This window comes from Morus notabilis, unplaced genomic scaffold (assembly GCF_000414095.1).
Source record: "Morus notabilis unplaced genomic scaffold, ASM41409v2 Scaffold1424, whole genome shotgun sequence".
In the NCBI taxonomy this organism is placed as follows: Eukaryota; Viridiplantae; Streptophyta; class Magnoliopsida; order Rosales; family Moraceae; genus Morus; species Morus notabilis.
Window position 1 is genome coordinate 33084 of NW_010367839.1, and position 11020 is coordinate 44103.

Genomic DNA, 11020 nt, shown 5'->3' on the forward strand with positions numbered 1-11020 from the left:
GTTGGAGGTCGTGCCGCATGTCGTTGAACTCAGCTCGTCGAGATCTTTCTATTGACACCGGCGGTGTCAAAAATGGAGGTCGGAATCTTAACTTGAGTATTTGGCCATTGATGGTTTGTGTGAGAGAAAACGTGAGAGGAGAGAATGAGCGAGAATAAGAGAAAGAAAGTGTAAGAACCCTAAAAATTTCACTATATAAAGTATCTGATTAAGGCAAGATTACGTGCCTGATCTTATCCTCAATTATTTCCTCTAAACAGATTAAATTTATACTGATTAGAGGTAATTAGTTTAGCTTACGTAAGTTAATCTACTACTTACAGTCCAATATCAATTTCTGAATAATTCAATATTGTTTTATATTCTTACTCGCGTAATATTTCAAACTGTTTCAAGTCTTGAAATTAATTTAGACTGAACAAATTCTAAATTTTAATTTTCTGTATTCTATCCCAAGAATGACGTTTCTGACAGTGTCAACTCCCGAGCTCATATTGTACCCATCTACTATAGGTATTTATCTTGCGACTTTAACCTAACTGTCTAGCAATTAAGGATTTTTTTCTTCTTTTAAAATGCCAGTGCGTTTTTTTTTTATACGCCGCTAACATCGTGCCGTGCTTAGAGATTATTGAAATTAAGATTCTCAAACTATACTTGTACTGAAAATTATTCCGCCTTAAAATACGGCGAGAATTTATCGATCGAATTTACTTGATCGAAACATGAACTTAACATGAAATTTGCTATAGAATTTAGGAATACATATATTAATTCCATAAATCCTCCATTCACAATATAACATAATATTTTCTAAGAAAATCCTTGGCTTAAAAATACATGAATTGTATTATTTAAGGTATGAAATTTTCTCAGTCATTACAGATTGTTTGTCAAACTAGTGAATTGTCCCCAGTCTTGTAAACCTTAAGATGAGTAAGATAAATATTAATTGTAAGTAATTTCATCAGTAGGAATAAATGCATTGGAAGAATGCTTACTCACACATGTGTACACACACAGAAATTTATTATCTACATATTATTCTGTCTTGTTCTTGAAGTAGAAATTAATAAACATGGAGTAAGCCAAATATAATCAATTCCCGCTCACTTCGCCGGTTCGAGTTTTGCTACAGTAAAAAGCTCTCAGAAACAGTCACATCTAACTTTTTTACTTTAGTAAAAAACTCTCACATAACATCACATCTTAACTCGAATTAAAAACTCGAATCAACGAACTAAACATGCCATAATTGATCAATTCCAGGGTTTAATACTGGAAGACGAATCAGTAAAACATTAAAAAAATATATATGAACATTCAAAGATACACAAAACATATATATGTCGACATTCATATTCATAAATTAAATAGACGTGAATAATTGAAAAGCACATTTTAAAGTGATTCTTGAGTATATAAGATAATTAGTTTCGTTTTTTGTTCACCATCTATTCAAACGAGGCCAAAAATTCAATTCAAAGAAAATGAGAAGAAAAATATATTCGAAAATAATATTCTGTATATCGAACAAAATAAAATTTATAAAAAACCCCAATAAGAATTTCCATTATTAATGCCATCATGTTAAAAATTATTAGTTATAGTTAATCTACGAACACAAAAATTGAAGATAAACTATAATGTTCCGTCGAGTGCTACTTATTAGTACATATAAATCATAGGTTGTGTTTCCCAAATTTTAACATGTGAAAGTAACTCTCCTAATTCTAAATCCACGCATATATATTTCTAATTTATGAAAACGCAAATTAGAATAATTAACATAGACAAACACAAATGAATTAAAGTGAAAATCACATTAACAAGCACTTAAAATATTCAAAGCATAGCAACGTTAAAACTACATTAAGCCTCTAGCTCTAAGAGTTTAGCTAGAACAAGACATTAAGAATCCCAAATCAAAATGCATAAACAAATTAAAAACCAAATCCATGATCAATCACAAATCTCAAAGAATAACACAGACTCAAAGCTAAAATAGAGGAAGAGAGAGAGAATGCAGAACTAGACGTGAATCAAGCTCTGCAATCTTTAATCTTCCTTTAGATTTTTAAGTAAGCTCTCGAATCCTTGTATTCTCCTATTTAGAGTTCTGAGTTTTTAGTTTTCTTACTCTAAGGCAAGAAATCTACTACAGTGGGTGTCTGATTTTGAAGAGGATTTTCACCTTTTATATGGCTGAATTTTTCTTTAGTGTCTCATGAAAATGATAACTCTATCTCTTATCTAAAGCCACCAAAATCACCTCATTTACACTTCAGATGAAAGAGTTATATCCTAAATACTAAAATATGTTCTAAAATTAATTTTTCATTCTTTTTATTTTATCTTAACTTTAACCTATAAAAACAAAATAAAAACACAATAAATTAACAAAAATACTTATAAACTTTTAAATACTCAAACTCAAAAGTACGTGATTTGTGAGTAAAATACTCATTAGTTAGATCAAATTTTTTAATCCAAATTTAATATTTTGTGGATCGGAAAAGACAAAATAACAAGTACTACAATGGTGTAGCAATGATTAACTTTGGCATACAACCGAAAAAAAAAAAAAAAACCCAACATTTTTTAAGCCTTCATCTATTGTTTTTTTTAAATTCTTATGTCATTATTAAACGTAACGATGGTAGGCAGCCACGTGAGGATGAACACGTCAATCAACCTTCAACAAGTTTTTTATTTATTTTATCTTTTGCTAAATGGTCAACGTTCAATAATGGAGGCCATATATATATATATATATATATTATTCTCATCTTGTCAGGAAAATTTACACAAACCCGTGGAAAAGATGAGAAGTAAATGGAGTCATTTTCCGTAGCGATGATGAAAACATGAGGACATCCTTCTTTTTATTTTTTTTAAAATTAAAATTTTAAATTTATTATTTTTTCCACTTTTTAATTATTAAAATGGTTGGCTCCAAACTTAAGAATACGATTTTGCAAGTTATTACTACGAGTCTACGACTACGACCTCTTCCTTGCTCAACGTGCCACACAAACAGCTCCTAAGAGATTCTAGACTTTCTATAAGAGTAAAAACAAACCAACAAAATTCAAGCTTTCATTTTTTCTGGATTGTACTTTGAGAAAATAAATAAAATTAAAAAAAATGGAGGGTGAGGCTGAGATTGATCGGCTTCCAATAGACCTGTTGGCTCATATCTTTGCGATGATCACTTCCTTCACTGATTTGGCCCAGTACGTTTCTTCTTCTTCATCATCATCATATTAATTTTTTTTGGGGTTTTATTATTTTTTTCCTTGCATTTTTTTTATTTGGTTGTTGTTTTGTCAAACTATTGTGAGAAAGTTGAGTTTTTTTTTTATTTTTTTTTTTATGGATTTTTGATGTGGGTATTATTGAAATTATTGTCAGGGCAAGCAGTGTTTGTCGGAAATGGAAGAAAGGGGTGAAGCAGTCTTTGGGTCGAAGAGAGAATTTGAGCTTTGCCGGTTGGAAGATGGATGATGACTCCACAGCTCGTCTTGTTCGCCATGCTTATAGCCTCAAAGAGCTTGACATGTAAATTTTTTTCTTCTTTTTTTTTTTATTACTTTTTTCTCTGACTCTGGCTTAAAGTTCTTTCTTTTATTTATGTTATCTCTGCTTCTGTTATTTATATTTCACTTTTTTTTTCTTTCTCTCAAATTAGCCTGGCAAAGTTGTGTTTTTCAGAATTTAACCTTTGTATTTTCTGTTTATATTTTTCTAAGTCCTAGCTAATTAAAATGTTAATTTCCATTGTGATGAGTAATGGATGTTCAGATGCAAGAGAAAAATTGGGCACCAATTCAGTGACACAGGTTCTTTTGCAAATAAATTATATTGTCATAGGCGTTGTTAAAATGCATATGTATCAGGAAATTGCGGAAATTTAGAGTGAATATTTGTGCTTGTACATAGGGCATGTTGCAGAATTGGAAATTTTGCACCAGATAATTGGTTCTTATGATCATACATGTTCTTGAAATCAGAAAGTCAAAGTGTTTCTTTTGTCGTTTTTTTTTTTTTTTTTTTTTTTTTTTTTTTTTTTTTTGTGGTGGGGGGGTGGGGGGTAAATGAACAAAAGGATGATTGCCACGTAAAGCCAAATGAGAGTCGTGGGATAGGGAACATTAGGCATTATCTCGTTACACATTGCTTGATTGTTTGTCTTAAAAAAAAAAAAAATCAAGGCCATTGCTTGCCTATATTGTAGCTTCTTAGCATTCCCAGAAACTGATTTTGTTTGGGTACTCTGATGCATTGAACCTCTCATATTGGTAATCATCCTAGTTTATATATATATATTATAGGTGTGTGAACGAATTTTTAATGGTTACGTTTCCATTGTGGTTACCTATCAAATATATAAATTTAATGACGTAGCGTGATAAAAATTCAGTCTCATTAAATGTTATAGATTTTTTTAGTCAACTATCTAATTTATTACAATTGTCATATCAATATCTTACGGCTAAAACAGTGATATCCATTGGTGAGTAAATTTTAGAGTAACCATTAAAACTATAACCAGATATTTTAACCGGTTATCTAATCACTGATTGTCTTATGGAATTTCCAGTTCAAGGAGCCGTTGGGGGTGCCAAATCTCTGACAATGGACTTTACCAGATATCTTTGGCAAAGTGTGTCAGCAATTTAACCTCCATTTCCCTTTGGGGTATGACTGGGATCACAGATAAAGGTGTTCTTCAACTGGTGCGTGTTAAGTTTTAATAGAACAAGAGAAAGACGTTTTACCGGTGCCTTTTATGCTATTGTTTGATTCATTATTCATTCCACGTAGAAAGCTTAAAGATATCATAAAATGTGAGAGATGTAATGGTCCAGCTTTCTTTTCAGATTTAGATCTTACTTTTTTAATAAAAAAAAAAAAAAGAAGCATATGCCCAACTTTTAAGTCAATTTTCTGTTGTGCTGTGAATTTATTTCACCAAGAGGAAACTTAAACTATGGACTTAATATCAAAATTTTAGTAAAGTTTCTGTTTGCAACTCTGTTTTGTTTGTGTTAATGATACTCTGTCTAAAAAAAATCGCTCTCTACTTTTCTGATTTTGTTTTTTGAACAGATATCAAGAGCAAAGTCCTTGCGGCACCTGAACATTGGTGGTACATTTATCACTGATGAATCTCTGTATGCCATTGCAGATGGCTGTCCACAATTAAAGGTGAATTGGGGATATTGCAACTTGGGATTTTCCTTTTTTGGGTGAAACATTTTCTTTTTTTAATTTGAATTTTCTATCAATTCTTATACATGGCTTCATCTTATGCTCTTTTTTTTTTTTTTGGGTGTTGATGTTTTCTAGAGTATTGTTCTTTGGAGCTGCCGCCATGTAAGTGAAAATGGCTTGCTTGTTCTTGTAAATAAATGTCGGAAGCTTAAGATGATCAATGTATGGGGGACAAGAGTTCCTGTGGACTGCTTCATTGTTTTGCTTACCATTAGACCAGCTCTTCAGATAAAGACCAGAAGTCTCCTCTTAACTGTTGGAAATGCTTCCGTCCAGGCTCTTCTATAAGTTATCCATTCTTGTCATTGGTTCTTTAATTGTTTTATATTTACACATGGGTCCTTCTGTTTTATATACAAATGGGCTCGTCTATCCTTGTATTTCAACCAATAATGTAAACGTAAATTATGAGGGCTCATATTGAAGCTCTGGCTCTGTATATACAGTTCACATCCATTTGTATTCTTTTGTGAAGCTATGAATGAAGATACCATTAAAGTAAAACTAAAAGAGAGGAGAAATGCTACTTTTACTATTTTTGTCACTCTCTGTATTTATTGTTTAACACGTGAATTTTACTATTTCATTTTCTGTTTAAATAATAATATATCATGTTAGTAGAATTTACGTGTCAAACAGTGAATGTAAATAGTAATAAAAAAAGTGAAGTGATGTATTTCTCCTAAAAGATAGAGAACTTGTTAACTTGATTTTTAAAAGGTTTGTAGGGAAACTAAATTATGTCTATGATGACCACTGGTCATTTGGTGAGGTGGTAAAATTGATTGTTTTCTTCAACAATTTAAAATTCAAATCAATACCAGAATATATGGCAATTCACTTTGCGAGAGATTCGTATGTCACACGGGATGTCTTGTCTCCTGAGTATACCACTTGTAATTTATGTTCTTTAGCGAAACAAAAAAGGGTAAATAGTGATACTTGTAATTTGGCCAATCAACTTTGAGTTAAGGTTGAACAGTATGGTTTAACAAACTTGGAAAATCAGAGAACCATTTGTTCATATGTCAATAATCGGACCACCAAAAGGGAAAATTCCTTCTATTTCTCATTTTTTCCGGAACACAATCCTTAAATAAATCATTTGTTCAACTCTTCATAACATCCATACTTTAAAAGCACAGACAACATAACATTGGTTACACGTGGCAAAGGAAACCAAAAAGTTTAGTACAAATATGAGGAAAAACTAATATCTATAAGCGCGAGTACTTCTACACATTGTAATGTCGTACATTCTCTTTACTGCTACAGGTTAACCAATATGAACTGAAAGAAGACCTGAAAATAGAAAACGTTAAAATGATGGCATAAAAAGATGTTACAATATTAATAGCAAGTTCTTATACCCAAGCAATATAAAAAATAGATGAAATGTCAAAATCCTCTCAACAGTTGAAAACCTTGTAACATAATGAAACAAAATGCATACCTCAAAAGAACTAAATGCACGCCGAGTCTTTCTTGGGGACTTGTCTACTTCATACCTGATATGCTTATGCATCTTCTTACTTTCTGTCTCAAATAAAATCTCAGAAGTCTATCCTCTATAATCGAATTTATGAACACTAGCAACCATTCGTTGACCTTCCACCGAACAAGGCGGAGTAGAATAGTTGTAGACTCTTTTAAGTTTTATGTATGATACAATATAAGCGTAGTTGTAGACTCTTTTAAGTTTTATGTATGATACAATATAAGCGAACATCTCAGGAAGTAACTCGCTAACAGACAATGGTAGTAATTGTTGGTTGTAGTCATAGCCAAAATGCCAGTAATGGAAGTGAGAACATGAAGAAGACCAAGTGATTGGGAGAATGGACAGTCGAAGCGGATCTTGCAAACTGAATGGATCCAGTAAAGCTTCCTGCTGTGTTGGTCACTGGACTTCTAGTGGGTACAGCAATATTCTTGCAGGACCCAAAAGGTGCCCCAGGCTGCAGAAAGAAAACCTTTTTTTACCATGTTTTCAATGTGAAATGGTATGTCATAAAGGACCGAAAACAGATACTAGTGGAAGTACTTGTTCAATGAAATGTAGCTTAAACATGTGAATTGCAGGACGTCATGGAAGAGTAAATGGGTTGTCACACGAAATTAAAGGCATGTTTACCACAGGGAAAGGTAATGAATTTGGAAAGGAAAGTAGGGAATAAGAATGAGTCATTTATTTTCTTTCTAGTACTTCATTAGAAAGAAAATTGGGAAATAATCTTATTCCATTTCTCTTGCTTACAGCTTACAAATAGGAATAAGAATCTTATCAATGTAATAACTACGTTTCACAATTGAATATATATTGGCTTATACAACATGTGAACTTATCAAGGAAATATAAAATTTAGCATTCATTCCCTTTAACCGGAAATTAATACCAAGGGTTGCAAGGATTAGAATTCTCTTTACTCATTCACTATATTATGTGAGGCCCGCCAATTTTGTAAGTAAACACGTGATTAACTCAGAAAAAACTACACCATTTCGCTTTCCCTTTCATGTGAAGTAAACACAACCTAAATTTGAAAAGAAAATTTCTCAAGCACGTTTAGATTATATGCTAGGAAATCATTTCATTGTAACTTTACTCGTTGCTTTTTGAAGCCAGAGGAAGAAAAACGAGAACAAGCAAGCTTCGCTAAAATAAGTAGTAAGATTTAATTCTTTCTGCCTTAAGTTTTATTGATTTGCCTCAGTTTCTCACCTTATCCCTTTTATAACTCAAAAGGCATAATGGAAAGAAAAAACTGCTAACGGTTATTATTAGAATCCCACATTGGCAAGAGATATTGGCATGATCCACTTAATAAGGTGAGGACAATCCTCTCCTAATAAGCCGGTTTTGTTAGGTTGAGTTAGGCCCAATATCATTTGATTTCTGTAAAATGGTATCAGAGCAGGCCCAGTTTTGCAATATTTGGGCCCCCAATATCGACTTATTCGCAGCGGTTTGGCATGGTCCACGCTGTGCGTGAGGGGGCGTATTAGAATCCCACATTGGCTGGAGATATTGGCATGATCTACTTAATAAGGTGAGGGCAATCATTCCCTAATAAGCCGGTTTTGTTAGGTTGAGTTAGGCCCAATATTCTTTGATTTCCATAAAAGTTATGGAATTAAGATGGGCGAGGATAAAATATGGTTGCACACTAGACGTAATTGACAGAGTGGAAAAAGAAACGTATAAATGTGTCTGGAAATTTAAGAACTTTTGGAAAATCTTAATCAGGTTAGAAGAATTAGGTTTTCGATATATCATTCAACTTGAACGAATTTTTGACCATGACTTGTAGGCCACGAATTTGTGAATTGAAAACAAGCTTGATCAAATAGCATAAAACTTCATAAAAGACTAAATTGAAGTAGACCAAGTTAAATGGAAAAACCTGGCAGGCAGCGACGGTACTACACCCACACAATGTTTGGCCATTCATTCTGTCTACAGCATCAAATACACCTCCTCCACCACTCCTCTGCATCATTAAAATATTACCATTCAGCCAAGAATGCTCAGACAAAAAATGGGAATGGATTTTCTCCCTAAGTTGAAGTATTAATACCATGTAAAAGTTAACTGCCAAAAAGTTTGGCATCACATTGCCTGCTGCTTTATAACAGGTTCCAACCATCGCAGCAAGTGGAGCTGAATTCTCTTTGCAAGCCTCAGCTTGAACTGGATATGTAGGGAAGTAATTCTGAAAGAAAAGAGATACGCTTTTCGAGTTCAACGGCTTTGATTGTTTTCTATTTGGGCATGAGCCTGGCACCACCCCAGGGTCTCCAGCTGAAATTCAGCACAAAACGAGGTCATCAATTGTACATTCAAACAGAGTTCAAAATCATAGAGACACAAGTCTTCTGATATTGCATTCATATATAACCTACCCTCATTTTCCACCATATACTTCCACTGGTATGCTATTCCTTCCTTTGCTTCCTTTGAAGAGTCAGAAGTGAAAACGAGGAGCCGGTAATTCGCTTGCACCATCTCAGTCACAGTGGGCCAATCATCGCCCTTTTTCGGCATCTTGGAAACAGGAAACCAGTACTTATCTAACCCGGCATTAGTAAACAGATTTGTCAACCCCTTTGTAGTATGCACATAATCCTCAATGATAATGGTCACAATCTCATTTGGGTTTGTACTTAAGAATGCCTCCACTTCCTTCAGTGTGTTAATTGCAGGTTGCTGACAACAACACAATACTTATAAGAAACTGCTTTTAAAAAAAAAAAAATTCATTTACTGAATTAATCAGGTGAAAGGTGAATTACAAAAGCTGTGAAGTTGTAACATTGCCCCTTAAATGAATGGCAGAGCCAGATATCGTTCTCGAAGTCGTACATGTCCAACATTAGTCCCCTCACGCCATTCTAGAAACAATATCAAAATACAAACAAATAAGATTTACAAAAAATTATAATAATCATTAAAGAATTATTAAATAGACATGGATTATAAAACACAAAATTACCTTCTACTGTAATTGGATTCCAAGATACAAAATAAAAGAAAGGAATGGCATTTTTACACACACACACACACATATATATATATATATATGTATGTATTATACTTTATGTGACACTTACATTTAACTGGTTTGTCACAGTGTCTTCTTGATTATAAAATGTTAACCTTTGAACGCCATTCAATGGCGGTGCATCCACGATGCTAAACGAATTATGAGTCACCAGCCATGTGTACTTGTTGAATGGCAATCCATTTATCTAAAAATCTCAAACAAATTACACAGGAAAAAAAAAGAAGTTATTTAACCAAATTCAGCTAAAAAGAACTGATACCCACAAACAAATAGACCTAAATTTAAGCAAAAAACAAAGAATGTCTCACAATCGAAGTGGGCAAAATTTGTTGTCCTCTGGTACATATAGGCTGATTCGAGCCGGAAGCAGGGCAGTTCCCACAGTACAAACCCGGACCACAGTCGGTGGCCGCGCTACAAGCTTCGAGAACCTGCGAAATTGTCGATGAATTTCAGTTCAGATTAACAGAAAAAGACTTGATTATGATAGATCTTGAATTGTCAAGAGAGAGTGAGAGAGGAGAGAGAGGAACCTGGCAATTGCCATTGGAGCAAGCAGAGGAGCTTGTGATGAGAAGTGAGAAGAGGAAGAGGAAGAGAACGAGAGGAGGGGATTTGCGTAAGCTACGGTGGTCCGCGAAACACGCCAACATAGCAGCTCCGTTGTGCAGAGCTCGAGAAGCCACTACTGCTTTTGTGTGTGTTTTAGAGAGAGAAACACTGCTTCCTTTCTCTCTCTCTCTCTCTCTCTGGTACAAAGCAAAAGAGAATTTTTACTGCAGAGAGAAGATGACAATTTTTTTTTTTTTTGGTTTTTGAACGCGGGCTTTTTATTTCTCTAATAATATTTTTTTTGTATGGAACCCTTCTTAATTTTTTGCAATTGGTAATTTGATCTCTAAATTTTTTCCTTTTTACAATCGGCTCCTTAACGTTTCAAATCATTTCCAACTGAGATCTAATTAAAAACGTTCGATAAATGTTATACGGATTTAATCACGTGACAAGCGCGTGACTTTTCTTAGGGGTATTAGATGGTCATTTCAGAAGAAACAAATCCTTTTTCAAAAAACAAAACAAAACAAAAAAACCTCAAAAATTCGGTTCATCTCTGTGTCTGTTTCTCTCACTCTCTTCCCACAATAAATTAAAGAAAAAAAAGACCACCTGAATTTTAA

General features: G+C 33.5%; 2 protein-coding genes across 2 annotated transcripts; one reads left to right on the forward strand and one right to left on the reverse strand.

Moving 5' to 3' along the window:
• Positions 1-3017: 3017 nt before the first annotated feature.
• Positions 3018-5787, forward strand: LOC21385362 (F-box protein At5g67140). The gene is made up of 5 exons (XM_010113491.2): positions 3018-3236; positions 3415-3561; positions 4604-4739; positions 5113-5211; positions 5353-5787. The coding sequence occupies exons 1-5, from the start codon at positions 3148-3150 to the stop codon at positions 5563-5565; spliced, it is 684 nt and encodes a 227-aa protein (XP_010111793.1). The 5' UTR covers positions 3018-3147; the 3' UTR covers positions 5566-5787.
• A 532-nt stretch (positions 5788-6319) lies between these two features.
• LOC21385363 (PI-PLC X domain-containing protein At5g67130) lies at positions 6320-10574 on the reverse strand. Its single transcript, XM_010113492.2, has 9 exons — positions 10376-10574; positions 10151-10273; positions 9889-10026; positions 9571-9669; positions 9181-9484; positions 8856-9079; positions 8682-8768; positions 6731-7235; positions 6320-6579 (listed from the first exon to the last, which is right to left on the reverse strand). Exons 1-8 carry the CDS (start codon positions 10493-10495, stop codon positions 7056-7058), a joined length of 1275 nt encoding a protein of 424 aa, XP_010111794.1. The 5' UTR covers positions 10496-10574; the 3' UTR covers positions 6320-6579; positions 6731-7055.
• Between the last annotated feature and the right edge of the window lie 446 nt (positions 10575-11020).